This window comes from Vicugna pacos, chromosome 13, assembly GCF_048564905.1.
Source record: "Vicugna pacos chromosome 13, VicPac4, whole genome shotgun sequence".
Classification (NCBI taxonomy): Eukaryota; Metazoa; Chordata; class Mammalia; order Artiodactyla; family Camelidae; genus Vicugna; species Vicugna pacos.
The window spans coordinates 57,274,977-57,290,998 of NC_132999.1; the positions used below are offsets into that span (position 1 = coordinate 57,274,977).

Genomic DNA, 16,022 nt, shown 5'->3' on the forward strand with positions numbered 1-16,022 from the left:
GTGCTGGGATGAAAACAAAGTCCTCCCTGACTGAAAGAAAGCCCATCTCTGGCTCTCCACACTTGCAGACAGAACGGGGGCTGTCCTTTCATAACTCTGTACTTAAATACTCAGCATGGCTTGTCCTAGGAGCTAAATGGTCCTTGTCAGAGCCCTTAAGGCAACAAATGAGACCATTAATCCTCAGAAGGGCTCTTTGCCCTTTATGGCCTGTGGTTGGATTGATCCATCCACTTCCAGGAATAAAGCTGTGTCCCATTTTCACTTTTGATCCACACTTGCAGGTTTATTTTGGCTTTGCCATCTGACACTTGTCCGTCTAGAATAAAGGCATCTCAGGTCATTTGGCATCAAGCAATAGAAACCAGCTTGTTTAAGCAAAGATAGGACTTTATTGAAAGCTGCCTGGGGCATCCCACAACCTAAAGGGCAGTGAGTGAGGGCAGGAAATGCAAACCAGCTGAACTCTCTCTTTTTCAGGAGGACTGTTTTCTCTGTGAACCTCTGTTTCATCAGTCTTCTCTTGTAGACCAGCGTTCTCTGTGCACACGGCTTCCTGGTGGCTTTCAAGTTTATTATATCCAGTTCAAGTAGCCAGTCCCAGATGATCATGGTCATTGTCACCAAAGGCCATGGGACGCACTTTGGGAAACACTGTCCAAGCGAGAACCTTCCCATGGAGAGCAGGGCTGGGGCTTCACTGCTGTGTCCCCAGAGCCCAGGAGAGTGCCCGGCACGTAGCACACTTGTGGTGCTCAGTACATATGTGTGGACGGATCCAGCTGGTTTAGCCGCACACACACACCAGGCAGCACTCAGCCCTGTAGCCACAGTCACGCTCCAACACGATCTTTCACCTCTATCATCCTCTTGAGGCTCCCGTTCGTCAGAACCATAACCAGGCTGAGAAAAGTGGGAACCGGAAGTGAGACCAGGTGGAGTATCCGCTGAGAACCCTGTGTCGCCTACAAAGCCAAGGCAGTGCCTGCCTCCAAGGACTTGGGCTAAATTTAGGATCAGAGCTAAAAAGGGGAACTTGATGGGTTCCATAGCATCTCTTGTGGAACCCAGGGGCAGAAGTACAGCTGGGCTTCCCAAGGGACGAGGACCAAGGACCAGAAAGTCATTGGAAGACAGCCATCTCTGCAGTCTCATTTTCGTGTCTGCCTTTCTCGGCAGTTAGCTTCGTTCTCTCTCTGCTGAGCAGCGTCCCCTGCTTCACTCACCTGTGGCCCCTAATCCCTGAGACTACATCACCCCACCAGCCTCTCCGTCCCAGGGCCAGTTCCTGGGAGAGACGAGTCTAGCTCAGCTCAGCTTCTGATTGGTTCTCCCAGGTCAGGTGGACACACACCTCAGGTCCTATCAGCTGTGACCTGAGAGAGTGGAGGTCACATGATGCCGACATGGCTGCTGAGATTCCTCCTTTTGGGTTCATAGCCCTGGGGCCAGTGAGGGCCCAAGAACAGGTGCGTGGCTTCTTGACTTTTCTTCTCCATCTCTGCCTTTCTTATGTTTACCTTAGGAACAAAAACATGATGGAGACGAAAGGACAGCCTAGGGTCTTTCTTCTGGGTTTTACTTTTTTTTTTGTTTGTAGTCAAAAGATAGAGAGCTCTGATAAGTCTGAATCAGTGAGCAAACAGGATGAGTGTGCCTGGGGGAATTTTGAGGTAAAGGTGACTTCCTGCTTTGCTTTTAATTTATTGCAGATAACTTCCCTGCCTCTCTAGGCACTATTCAGGCTCTGGCCTGTTGCTAGCATTCCCAGCTCACATTCTCTCTGCCTTCTTTTTAGACAGAGGTGCATCCATGCTCTGTATTTTATATACTAAATATCCACGAGCTAGTCTCTGAGCAGTATGAATCATTTTCTATTTGATCATTTCCACACATATAAAACAAACAGGGTCCTCAGTGCAGCAATTTCCACAGCACTCCTGCCTGTAGGAAGAGTCAAGATCAGCTCAGATCAAAGCGGGGCTGGTCTCTAAAGAGTTGAAGCTTGAGCCCCATGTTGGTCTCCTAAAGCTAGTGGAACAAATTCCCTCCAGCTTAGTGGCCTGAAACAACAAACTTATTCTCCTATGGTTCTGGAGGTCAGAAGTCCAAAATCCACATCAGCTGGGCTGAAATCAAGGTTTTTCAGAAGGGTTAGGGGTTAGGGATTAGGGTTAGGGATTCCCCTGGATGCTCTAGGACATGTCCATCCCTTGCCTCATCCAGGTGTGGTGGCTGCTGACACCCCTTGCCCGGTAGATGCATCACCACTGCAGTCTGCCTCCTCCTCTTCTGTGTAGGTCATCTCCTCCCGCCTCTCACTTCTAAGTGATGGCACTTAGGGCCCACCTGGATAATCCAGGATAATCCCCGCATCTCAAAATCCTTAGCTTCATCACAGCTGCAAAAACTCTACCATATAAGGTAACCTTCTCAGATCCCAAGGATTAGAGCCTGAGATCTTTGGGGGCTACGGGGTCAGCTGATCCACTGCAGGCTCCCCAACTTTTTCTCTTCCCAGGAGGGTCTAGACTGCAGAGCCCCCCACAGCTGTCTACAGAGGCCAGATCGAGAGACCTTTTAGAAGGTCGTTTCTCAGCTCACTTGGAACTTGCTAGTCCCTTATTCCTTTTCCTCCCATTTGTCTTCCCATCCAGGGGAAGCGCAGATGGTAGCTGAAGGGCAAGTCCAGGCCCGAGCTACACAGAGGCGCACAAGCTGGCTTGGTGCAGGGCTGGGACCAGACCAGGCCTCCGGGCATCCCTGGCCACAAAGCAGACCCTTGCAACTCCCTTTTTGTGGGTGGATTTATGCAAGGAAATGAAAGGTTGGAATATAGGCACTGTTGCCAATCGTGATAAAAGACGGTGCTTCACTTTTTACCTGCCGCCACCCCTTCCCTCCCACGGGAGCTTTCAGGAACATCCAGGCCCTGAGAATTTACTCTTTTAATCAAGCTCCTCGCCAGGCAGACCCCCAGCAGCCCGCTCCCTGCTCGCCAACACCGCGAAGGGAACTTTGGACTCGGGTCTGTCTTCCCAGACTCCCACTCCACGGTCAAGACCTTGACCCCAGACGTACCCGGTCCTCTGGTTCAGCCCAGCCTCGGCAGGCTGCCATCCCGTGTGTTCTCACGCGGTGAACTGCTCTCCTGAGCTCCACAGGGAGGCACTGCGCCCTGCCCACCGGGACAAGCTCACCCGCCCCACACGATCAGACAGCCCACCCGGGCCAGTTCTCAGAAGAGGAGACGACAGGGAGAGAGCTGCTGTCCAAACACCCAGAACTTTCTGCTGGGCACGTGGGTTGACAGGGACAGTCTCAGCTCTTGGGAGGCACAGGTCCTCATTCAAAGTATGAACAAGCTCTTTACATGGAGTTGCACAGTAGAATATTTAAGAACTCAGGTCCTGGAAGCCAGGGTTCAAATCCCAGTTCTGCCACTTACGTGTGGTTGGACATGGGGCCTTTTAATTAACCTGATCCTCCGTGAACTAACCTCCAAAATGTAGTAACACCTGGCTTGGGTCCAGTTGAAAATGGGACATACACTAGGTGTTTGGTATATTAGCTAATATCCTTATCAGTGAGGTTTCTCCCTCAGCAAGTCCGTTTTGGAAGAATGACTAAAGTAACACAGCAGCAAAGGAACGACATAGAAAATATTTTATTACAAAAAGCTCAGTTGCACGGCATTTTAGAAGGAACAGAACATCTCATACGGCCTTCCTTTTTTGCCGTTACGCAGGAGAGACTAGTCAACTCTACCAACGAAGACCAGGACCTTGCACCTCCTCAGGCCTGGGGTCCTCAAAAGAACCGATGGCATCGTTTCTCTGAGAACCCCACGGGACTCCTATGTATATCATCCAGCCTCTTGTTTGGCTTAATTCACGAAACAGGCCTGTGTCCTTTCCATAAAGCTGGGTCAGTTTTCCTACCCACAGTTCAGGACTCCAGTGAGAAAGCAAAGGCATAACTTGTTTTCTTTTGGAAACAGAACAGTCCTAGCGGAAGCAAAACAAAACCACAACCTAAACCAGTTGCTAGGTCTCCTTTCCTAATTGGAACAAGGAGTGATGTCACTGACGATTCAGAGTTGAGGAAGGCCAACAGGGACGATGCCAGCACCCTGTCCCTCTATGGGGTCACAACATCACGAGATCCGAGGCAGCAGCTCTTTCCGATGCACCTGCCACGTGAGGTTCTGTGGACTGCTCCCGAATCCCCTCACCCCCTTGCCCCCTGGCCCCCATCCAAATTGCTAAGGACACACCTGGCCCCTCGGCTTCTCAACGGTGACTGAAGTGGCTTCATTCGGGGTCTGGTGGCGTGGAGGATGAGTGAGGGAGGGACACGCTCGGGGAGGGGCCATCAGTCGGGGGGCCGGGTGTCGGGGGCTTTCTCCTGGACTTCATCATACTGTGGGGGGGGAGTCAAAGGCTCGATGGAGGGAGGAGGCACATTTTTGTCTGGCAGGTTGATCCTGAAGTCTTTGAGGTGAAGCTTTTCGGATTTTATCCTTCGAACTTTGAGCGGCTTCAGGCGTTTGGCCAGTCTGGAGTTCTGCCTGTCGGGGAGGTTCCCTGGGCTGATCTCCACGTCGGCCCTGGTTGTGGTGGGGCTTGTCTCGTCCAGCCCCGTCAAGGACTCGTAGGAGGGGAGAGAGATGCTCATCCTGGGGTTCTGGTCCGGTTCCCTCGCCTCCGAGTAGTTTGTGTTCATCACTTCCTCGTAGCTGGGGACATAGTACCTCGAGGAGGCCTCCTCCTCCTCCTCCTGGCTGCAAGACAGCAGGCACAGACACGGGGGTGTTAGCATGTGCTCGGGCCACTTAAAATCACAAACAGATGGCCCCCAAATCCCGTGTTGTCACTAGGGCACATAAACCAGCCTTGTAAACAACAAAGGTGTCCCGGAGGTAATAAAAACCAACACTTCAACAGTTGATTATGAGCCAAACCCTGCTCTAAGTACATAGGAACCAATTTCATCTTCACTAATGAGTTAGGTACTATTAGTATACCCATTTTATGGATGGGGAAATGGATACATAGAGGTTAAGTGACTTGGTCATACCTTTAAGAAGTGGGAGGGCAAGGTATGAATGCCACATACTCAACTACTACGTCCTATCACTGGTGTTAACCCCCCTTTGCCTTTAAGCCTCACGCTTCACAACATGCCCGGTGGGCTCTTCTGATACCCAGCAGAGGGTCCTTTGACCAAAGGCAACATAAAATGCACGAAACAGCTGCCAATTTGAAGCAAAACAGTTATCCCCCAGTAGAGAACGAATATCTGGAATATAAAATTTACATGTATCTCAAATTACTCTGTAATTCTGTCTTCCAAGTTCACCGTTAGATGCAAAGGATGGGTCACATCCTCAGCCTTACTCTTGTTTGACTGTTGGCAAAGGAAAACCAAAAAGGGCATTTTTTTTTACACATTTTTTCACACTTGAACCTGTGTCACCTGTGTAGATGACAGTGGCCAACATGGGAAACCTCACTGTTTGTCTGGGCTTTGCTTTCATCTCCTTTAAGAATGAGCTCATGAATTACCCAGGGTGGGTTATGATGGGTGACTGATCTTCCTTCTTTATTCTTTTCTCTATTTCCCAAGTTTTCTAGACTATGCATGATTATTTTTTACTGTCAGAAAATCGGTTTAATTTTCCAAGATAAAAAACAACTCCCATCTCACCACAGAGATAAGACATACTTGCAGAAAATTCAAACAATACAGAAAAATCGAATGAAGGAAAAAAAAAAAACCCAAATCCTTCCACCCGGAGATGATAACCACCGTTGACCTTCTGCTGTGTACCTTTCCAGATCCTTCTCTCATCCCACAGCCACAGCGTTTGGTGCCATGAGGACCTTCCCTAACACGCGGTGTTGTAACCTCCTTTTCTCAGCGTGCTGGACGTGGTCCCACATTAGCGAGTATAAGCTGCGCAGAACTCCAAGGAATGGGCATGTCATGCTCGATGGATGAGTATTTAGGTTGTCAGTGTTTGCGGTTCTCAGCAGCGCTCTGATACACACAGGGGTGCAAACCCCTTTGCACCGGTGTGACTGTCTCCCACGGACACGCTCTCAGGAGTAGCACTGACCGGTGCACACGTCTTTAATACGGCCTCTTACTGGGAGCTCCCCTTCAGTAAGGTTATGTCTATCAACACTCTCATCAGCAACCCATTTTCCCACAAATCCCCAATCCCGGAGGCTGCCTTGGCCAATACGATGGCCAAAGAATTATGGCCCGTTTTGGGTTCTCTGCACTTCCTGACTAATGGGGCTGAGTATCTATCGTTTGAGTGTCTATGAAATGCTTGTCTGTGTCCTGTGTCTGTTTCCCTGCTGAAGGGTTCATCTTTCATATTCCTTTGCAAGGGCTCTTTTTACAATAGGGAGATCAACCTTGATCACAGGTTCCCCAATTGACCACTTGTCTTTTAAATGTGTGCGTAGCATTTTTGGTCAAAGAGAACCCTGCTTCCCAACCTTTTCAACTCAAAGCATAAACGCACAGGATGTGGGGTAAGTGACAAGCAGCCGGTCTGAAGGCTCTGGCCACTCCAGGCCCCCTGCAGATCCCCTGGGCATGTCAAAATCTCGATACACCTGTCATCCATTCGTAGCACATTATTTGGGAAACTTTGGGATCAAAGTATAAAGCTCTTTGTAAAATGACAAACTGTTTTACAGAAGCCTTAATGGGAGAAAGGCTCCTAGAGGAAAAGGTCTCCATCACTGAACCCTGGGAGAGGGGCCGTGAGGCCAGCCAGTCCTCACCTGTCCTCCTCCTGGGCGTGAGGCTCAACCCCCGGGTGCTGGATGTGCGCCAGCTCCTCGCCTTGCCGCCGCTTCCTCTTGTCCCGGACGCTCAGGCAGATGGACAGCAGCAGCAGCATCACCCCGGCCCCAACCAGCACGTAGGCCACGGAGAAGGTCTTGCTCTTGAGAATGCCGCTGCCTATCTCCGTCTTGTTGTTCCCCTGAGCGGTCGGCTTCTCGGCCGCGCTGAAGCCAGGTACCAGGTTCCACATGGCCATGATGACCCCGAGGACCAGCATCCCCAGGCCGATGGCGGTCAGTGCATAGTGCGAGCCGTTGGCCTTGGACTGGGCCATCATGCCAGTGGGAGCCAGACAAGGCCCAGGTTCGAAGAAAGAAAGGAAATAAATAAAAGGCGGCAGCAGCAGCAGCAAAGCCCCCTTACACGCCCTGAACAAAACCCCTAGGGCCACACTGACAACACAGCCACGGACTCTCGAGGGACCGTTTCAAGCCGATGCGAGGCATCCCGTGTGGTCGGCTGCGGCCGAGAGGTCTGAAAGGAAAGCGGAGGAAAATCAGAAAGGGAGGAAAATCAGCTCCGCTTCAGGCCGCCCTGGTGGACGCAGCGGCTGTCCGCTTGAAGGGGTTAAGAGGCAGGACTGAGTCCCGGGCGGGGCTGGGCCTCGCCTCTGATGCATTCCAGATGTCTTACGTGCTCCCACTCCTTCTGTGAGCCTGCGAAAGGAAGGCTGATCTGCCTACCCCCGCCCGAAAAGGAAATGGCAGGCCTTTCCCTGCAGGAGGACGGAAAGGTCAGAGTTGCAGGTCATTCAAACATGTTGTGGAATGTAATGAAACCTCACTCTGTGCGGGTACCGCAAGGAGACTGGACGATGGCATGTCTGAGCCGTGATCAACTGATGTACCAGAATCGCCTAGGTGACAGGCATTGGTCAATGCTATGTCCCAGTCCAGACAGGCCCCTGCGGTCTGTTCACCACCCTCAGTGGCTCCCTGTTTCCTGCTGCAGAAAATCCAGGCTCCTTAGAATCATGCTCGTGGCTGGCTTAACCTGGCCCTGCCTCCCCCGCTTGTCTGGCACCTCACCTTCCTTCCCACACCCCGCCTGGCATTGCTGCCCTTCCCTGATGTGTCCCGCACGCCCCCAGCAACTACTGTGGCCCATCTCTCTCTTCCCATGACCGCATCTTCTTCACTCCGCTCCTGGAACGTAACAAGGACTCCAAAAATCTCTGCTGAATCCAATGAATGAAATGAACAGAGGCCACATGAAGCCACCCTGCAGGACACACTTCTTTTCAGCCACATGGAGTTTTGCTTTTCTTAAAGGGGCAGAAGCCTGCACATTCCTCATCTTAGCTGTTGTGCCCAGCTGGAGGAGAAACTCTCTTCCCGTGAAGCTGCTTGGAGAACTTGTGCAGAAGAGAGTGCTCAACCAACCTGGGAGTCCATAACCATTTGCTGGCTGGGAGAGGGAGCCAGATAAGCAACTGACTAGAAGGGCTTCGCTTAGAACACTTGCAGAGGGCGGGAGGACCAGCAAGCAAGGCTCCTGGCTAATTACACTCCTCAAGTACGTTATTTCTGCAACCGCAGCCTTTGCAGAACAGTAAAACTTTATAGCTGTTTAGATGGGCCAAGTCCTGTTTGTGGTACTGCATTCTTTCTGCTTCTTGCAAAAGGACGGCTAATCAGGCCACTTGAAATCTGATGCTGCAAAGATATTTTCTCATCAAACAGTGGACTCCATCTGAAACTGGCCACTTTGTTCAAAAATACTCTAAAAATATTTGGGATAACATCCTTTATCGGCTGGAAGTCCATCCCTTCTTTCTTTTACTCAACAAATATTTCTTGTGCATCTGCTAAGCAGTGGTAGGTGCTGGAGAAACACTGGTGAGTAAGTTAAGGATGAGGGGGGCTTCCAGGCCAGCAGGAAAACAGTCTACAGGGAGTAACAATAAATTGGGAAGAAAGTATGGGAACTGGGGCATAATGCAGCCAGGTGCCCTAACTCGGGCTCGAGGGCATATGGGAAGTCTCTGTGAGAGAGAAGTCCCACTTCCCATCATACGGTCTGCGCCCTGAATGTGCTGTAGTATATGTGTGGGCGTGTGTGTGTACAAACGTGCGCACACACGCCCTGGTGCATGAACATGCGTGTGTATGCACGCAGAGCACCGAACAGGGATCAGTCTACCGTATATACAAGGGTGTATGTTTCTCCCATCACTCACGGCCAGCAAAAGGAAGGATGAGGGATTTGGCAGGCCTGGGAATGCATCAGCTCTGCCAAATGGATCTGAGACAAGGCCAGACTTGGAGGGCTCAGTGGTGGAGAGGTGCAGCCCCAGGCTCATGCTGGAAGCAGAAGAGATGTAAAAACCACTTACTGAGCACCTGCTCAGGACTCAACAGGCAGGCCTCGTACCTGGGAGGCTGACGACCTGTTTATTAAACCAGTGATGGGGCCATGTTACCCTCTCTGCCTCCTTGCTCTCATTAATTCTCAGTTCAAGGTTTGCCTTATATTGTCATGTGAGTAAAACAGGGCCCCGATGTGAGGCATGGGCAGAGATAAAAATGTCAGAATTAACAGATTTTTGGACTGTTAAATTGTCAATGACCAAAAACAAGTCATAATGCTCAGTGTGGGTGAGGGTGCTGGGATGGGCAACTTCACATGTTTTTTTCTGGATGGCAAGTTTTGACATTTGTGAACCAAAAGTTTAAAAAATGTTGATACCCTTAGGCTCTATAATTTCAACTTCTAAGAACTGTGTACAAGGCAAGGATATGCATCGTAGCTTTACAGAAGCGAGAAACTAGGAACTACTTAAATAGCCAATAACCTGGATCTGGTTAAATATGCACTTATTCAATTAGTCTCAAAGCAGCTAATGGTACATTTTAAAGTCAAACAACAGTATGTTCAGTGTGATTCTAATTTTAATAAAATTCTAAACACAAGTATGTATAAATGAATATATGGGAGAAAAGGCTGAATGATCCTTAAATGTTAAAATTAAAAAAGAGACAATATATTTTCTTACCTGCAAACATATACATAGAAATCCCAGGGAGAGGGACACATTCCAGACTTGTACCAGTGATTGCTTTTGGGGATGGAGGGAGCTTGGGAAGCAGAACTTTTACTCTATTTCTGTATTTTGGATATTTTTTACAATTAAGATGTGTTGTTGCAAGGCAACACAGCTTGGTGGTTAAGTGTGAACTTTGGAACCAGGCTGCCTGGGCCCTGCACCTTTCTAGCTGTGTGACCTTGGACAAGTTACTTAACCTCTCTGTGCCTCAGTTTCCACAACTGTAAGATGGAGATGAAAGCTCTCTAGTACTCACCTCATAGGGGAGTTAAGATAAATCAACAGTAAGTATACATAATGCACCTAGAACAGTATGTGACCAGCACATAGTAAGTTCTTACAGAAATTAATATTATCATTATACTAAATAAAATTAATATTTAAGGCCTGCATTCTCAATGGGGTAAGACCACCCCCAAGGGGGGAAAATTGGCTCTTAGGGATGGTATAAAATCATCTTAGTTGTTACAACAGTTTGTGGTCCTCCACAATACATAAACAGATACCCAGCATATCTGTGGTATTAAAATTTCATGGGGTGGGGTGGGGACTATTACAAAAAGAAAGTCTAAAAAGACTCCTTAGGGAACACTAGTGGGGCAAAAATTGTTGAGCGACATCATTGAATGTATGCTGTTAAATTTTAACACACTCAAATTACACCTGCCGTGATGTTTACAGTTATTTTCTCTGTGTGGCGGGAGTAGAATGATTTTTATTTTCTTTCTCTTACTGGGAGGGTAAGAACTGGAAAACACCGAAACGTGCACGTGTTGCTTTTCAAATAAGAAAATGAAGTAAAGGGTTTAGGGTTTTGTTACAAAAGAAAGGTTCTGCTTGGAACACACAGCAGGGTTACGTGTCCAACAGTAGCTTAAAGTTGTTCATCGGTCCCACCCTCCCTCTGGAGACCAGGATCTCGAGCTGGTTCACCAGCGGGTGTGGAAACCCAGCTCCCTGAGGTGCAGCTGGCGACTGTTTATCTTCTTCCTGGCTTGTTGACCCACGTTATATTTAGTACAGTGTTCTTTCCCTTTCAAAAATATGGAAAGACGCTAATTTTGTGCTTGGAGGATTTGGACCACATAGTTTCCAAGATGTCCTTAAAACTGAGCAGCCCTAGTGGGCAGCCTGGGGTCCCAGCTTGGCCAGACGCACCTCTGGACCCAGGAGTTGGATCCATCACGGGTCAGGTTCAAGGTGGCCCAAAGGGACAAGTGAGTGATCCTGTATCTGGGTTTTCAAGAAAACTGTTAACCAGTTAAGAGAGGCACCTACCTGTTGTTACCTGGGGAGGCTCCGGGCAGGCCTGACAGCAAATCTTCATGCTAAAATCTTGAGTTAAGACCCACCTGTAAAAAAGCAGAAAAGGAGCTTTCTAAGTAAGCCGTGAGCATGTCAATTGGAGGTGCTCATGGGGAAGGCACGTGCTTGCTTTATTTTTTGTTGGGAGGGCTATGGGTGGGGGTAGGGTACACACAAGAGAAGCTGTATCAAAAGAAGCCAAGATTCTGTACCACAAGAGTGGGGTTGCAGAAGGATGACAGTATGGGAGCTTTCCATGTTTTTCTCCCTCTTACACAAGTGCTCCAGAGGGTAAAAGAAGGTAAAATGACACTCTCCAGGTCTTCTTTTATGAAGAATATATAACCTTGACCCCAAAAGTGACAAGGAAGGCAGGAAAGGGAAATGACAGGTCAATCTGATCTACCAGCACAGAAACAAAAATCCTAAATAAAACATCAGCAAATGGAATCTCACATTAAAAAAAAAAAAAAAAAAGCTGATACATCACAATCTTGTTGGGTTTATCTAAAGAATGCAAGGTTGATTCAACATTAGAAAATCAAATACTGTCATGTCCTGGGAGAAAGGATAAGCCATGACAGTGGCTTACTATGCAGTGATTATCCAGTGGAGTACTATACAGCAGTGAAAAGGAATAAACCACAGCTACAAGCACCAGTGTGGCCCATTCTGACACATTGGAGGTTGAACAGGAACAAAAACTGCAGAAAAACACATTCAGCAGGATTCTATTTATTTGACATTCAAAACCAAGCAAAACTGAACAATACATTGCTCTATTTTTATAATATTAGGAAGAAATACAAAGATTATAAACTAAAATTCAGGATAACAGCTACCTCCCTGGAGGAGTGAGAAATGGTGTTGGGGAAGGGAACAGTAAAGAGTACATGGATGTTTATTTATTATATTATTCTGTAAGCCTCACATTTATCTTATATATATTCTTTTGATTGGTTAAAATATTTTGCAATAAGAGATTGTAAAAGTCCATCAATGTCTTTCCATTACTCTTAGCATAAAATCCAAATTCCCACAGATTGGATGGGACTCTTGCCTCCCTCCCATCTTATCTCTTGGCTCACCAAGCAGCAGTGGCTTGCTTTCTGTTTCTAGTCAAACTAAGCACATCCTGCCCCAGGGCCTTTGAATTTACTGTTCCTGATAACTGAAACTCTTCCACCTGACTTTTCTGCTTGTCCACTTCTTTACTGTTTCTGTCTCTCAGCTCAAACATAACCTCTCAGCAAGGTCACTCTCTATATAATGTCCCCTCACTCACCCAACTACTCCCAGGCCCCAAACTTATGACATTGCTCCCCATGGATGAATGATACTACCTCAGTCTGTAATAGCCTTGTTTTGCTTTCTTTTTGTCTCCTTGTTTCCCCCATTGGAGTATAAACTCCCTAAAAGAAAGTTCTTGTCTGCCTTGTTCATCACTACATGCCTGGCACCCGGCACAGAGTGTTGAGAACATAACAGGTGCTTAATAACTATTTGTTGAATGAATGGATGAGTATCTAAAAAGTCTAACCGATCTCCTCTGTCAATTAGGGGAAATGCCTAGTCCGAGGTGCGCACGGATGGGGAGAGGATTAGGTGGAGTTAGTTTTCAGGATACCCAACTCTCATATCCATATGCAAATGACCTGCCAGCAACACGGGGAAGGCACCAGGTGAAATGTGATTTCCATTCTGACCTGAGACAATGACTTTCAATATTCCCTGGAGCTGGAGGTCTCAGGTGGTCCTTGGTCTTCTCAGCAGGAGTATTAGAGCCTTGAGCCTTGCTCCTCCAGCCTGGACAGCCCCTGTCTTCACTCCCATGCATATCTCGGGCCAGCCAGAGCTAGAGCTAGGGACTTCCCTGGGAGTGGGGGAAGAGCTGTGCCCTGGGAAAAGTAGTCACAGCTCTGATGTCAGTGCTTACCTGGCTGAGACCCGAGCTGGGGGTCACAACCACCAGTCCACCCTGGGACTGGAGCCTCTCTGAAATCTAGTATCAAGACAACAATTTAAATAAAATCAAAAAACAGAAAACGGTGCTGCTCTGACTGATACAGAGCAAAAGTCTCCATGTGTTGCTGGGCGGGCCTTCCCTGGTCCCCCTCTTACTGGATCCCAGCAATTCGCTGGCACACAGCTTAGAAAGCAGGGCTCTGATCTAGACCCTCATATGGCCACTGAGCTCTGTCCTGGGGCCCCGAATGGCACCGTCCAGCCCAGCTGGTTTAGGGGGAGGACACCTCGGCATTCAGAGGTGTCTGGCAGCATGACCAGCCCCCGTGACAAAGAGGCTCCTTGACCATCCTCCCTGTGCCCCAACCTCTTCCTGCCAAGCTGCATAACTGGGAAGGGATCCCCAGCTCCACTTGCAGGGAACCAGGCTGTGCACCATTTCCATCACAAAGGAAGAATTCAGTGGGGCTCTTTCGGCCAAGTTTCAGCCCACAAGCACTTTTGTCACCAAGTTCCAGTCTCATGCCACGGGGAGGGGGTTGGGGTGGGAAGAAAGGCCCTGAGCGACCATTGCCACTGCCCCCGTCCCGCCTGGGAGTTTCAGGCCACCTCCCCAGGAGCCAAGGTCAAAGGGTGTCAGGTTCTTGTTCTTTTAGAACAGGTTCTCATAGACTGTGCACTCAGGGAAAACAAAAAGCACTGTGCAAATGAGTCATAAAGGTAGAGGAGAGGGGAAGAGGGCTGCCCGAGCCAGAGACAGCTGATGGGAAAAGAAAAAGGATGGTAAGCAATCTGCAAGGCAGAGTAATGACCATAGTAGGAACAGTAACAGAAGGAATCAGGCCTTTCTAAAGGCATCTCATCCTCACAGATGACCTTCAAGGAACGATCAGCCCCACTATCTCTGAGTCTCAGAGAGGTTAGGTAATTCGTGCTAGGTCACACAGCTGTAAGCAGCAGGGTCAAGATTCAAAATCAAATCTAGCTGACTCTGAAGCCCACCTCCTTTCCCTGGCACCAAACCAGCGCTGACAAGGCCGAGTCCCCCTGGGCCAGTCCCTGGGTGGGGCATGCAGGCCAGAAAGGGGCAACGCACAGTTCACCCCTGGAGATAATTCATCACCAAGGCGTGATGGGTGACAGGTGGACATTTCTTTTAGAATGGCTTTTTAAAGAATTTGATTGACTCCAACAATTCCTAGGTCCCTACTGTGTGCCAGGGGCTTTGGGGGACATGCAGGCGTGAGACTACGTGCACAGTCCAGCAGGAAGACGGGTGATTCTTCCTTGCAGAAGGGATGCCAACAGAGGGAATGGGTGTTGAACGCCGACTCCATGCCTCAGTTGAGCTCTTTCCATGAACAATCATTTAACAATTAGTTCTTTTCTATAGATAAGGACAGTGAAGTTCAGAGAGGTAAAGCAACTTGTCCAAGGTCACACAGCTAGTACATGGCTATGTCTTATATAAGGTATGTTTAAAACCCATACGTTTCATCACTAAGCAGCCCTGCTAAAATGGGGCACAGAAAATGAGCCTACAGAAAGCGCAACCAATTCACCTGGGAAGGGGGCGGGAAGAAGAAAAGCATCAGCTCTGTGAGGCCTTGAGGTGGATAAAAACTTCCCTCGGGCAGAGTTTGGGGGCAGAGGAGGTTCAGGTGTTCCTTGGAAAGGGTTCCGCCTGAGAAACTGCACAGAGATGGGAGGCAGGACGTCTCCCAGGACCTACCCCTTCTCGCGGAGAGAAGAGGCAGCTGCCCGCTCTCCAACATGAGACACTGTGAATTTTAAAAGACCTGATGTCTCCAGTCTCCTTGCTGATCCATTAAGCGTTGGCAAAATTGAGGAAGACAAAGTCATTCTGAAGACTTCCGGAGCCATTAACAGAAGGAGCAAGTTAACAAATCAAGGAGCTTTTCTTCGAGAGCTTGACATGGTGTCTTTCTCTAAACAAGTGGCTGGCGTGTGACTCTATTTACAGGGCTGGCACCAGGGACCCCATCTGGAGGGCTCCAGCCACTCTCAGTATTTCTCAGGAAAGTGACATCTCTATGTGTCTCCCTGCCAGGATGGAGTCTGGTGCCTGTGGGCTGCTGGGCAGTACCCAGAGGTCCTGTCACCATCAAAGCGAGTCTGACACCGTGATCCTTCTCCAAGCTCTGTGGATGAGCCACCAGTGGTCCCCGGCTCTGGGAAGCAAGGCTGAGCACAGGCACCGACCACCCCGCCCGGCCTGCCTGACGCCAGCCCCAGCACACAGTCAGCAACAGAACCATCTCCTACTGCTTCCCGGACAGCGGCCGAGTGCCGGGCTCACCCTGAGCACTGTGCAGGGGTCAGCGCATCTGCCCAGCCACCACGTGAGGGAGGGACTGCTGTCCTCACCTTTGTCCATGTTATCACTGAATACACTGAGGCACAGAGAGGTTGAGAAACTTGCCCCAGGTCTCACAGCCTCAGGCGGTGGTCCCGAGCACCCTGCTTTGGGCTCTGGTCTCCTTGCTCAGACCTTCGTCGTCCACAGGGTGACAGAAAGCCAGCCTTTCAGCCAACCTTGATTAACTCAAATCAAGGCAAGTCAGAAGCCATTATGAAGGGTCAGCTCCACCGTCCCACCACCCTCCAACATGAGGAGAGACTACCCTCCGGGCACGAGGAGGAAGCGAAGTAAGATTTCACTGCCAACCCTCTGGAGACCAGGAATGCAGAATTCTGAGGGTCAGCTCAGCTTCTGGGGAGGCGGGAGGATTGGGACCTCGGAGCAGAGGCTGGAGTGCATCCCACCTCGTTGCTCCCGGTCAGTGTGCTGGCTGCCGGCCAGGCTCGTGGGAACCTG

The 16,022-nt window shown here is 49.4% G+C and overlaps 1 protein-coding gene across 2 annotated transcripts in view; it reads right to left on the bottom strand.

Moving 5' to 3' along the window:
• Positions 1-3,644: 3,644 nt before the first annotated feature.
• Positions 3,645-16,022, bottom strand: part of TMEM51 (transmembrane protein 51) — a 47,995-nt gene continuing 35,617 nt past the window's right edge. For both annotated transcript variants that reach the window (XM_072975340.1, XM_072975339.1), the window contains exons 2-4: positions 11,192-11,265; positions 6,804-7,341; positions 3,645-4,783 (exon numbers count right to left, since the gene is read on the bottom strand). In XM_072975340.1, coding sequence (XP_072831441.1) covers positions 4,375-4,783; positions 6,804-7,144 — 750 coding nt within the window. In that variant the 5' untranslated portion in view covers positions 7,145-7,341; positions 11,192-11,265 and the 3' untranslated portion in view covers positions 3,645-4,374. The remainder of the gene's footprint in view (positions 4,784-6,803; positions 7,342-11,191; positions 11,266-16,022) is intronic.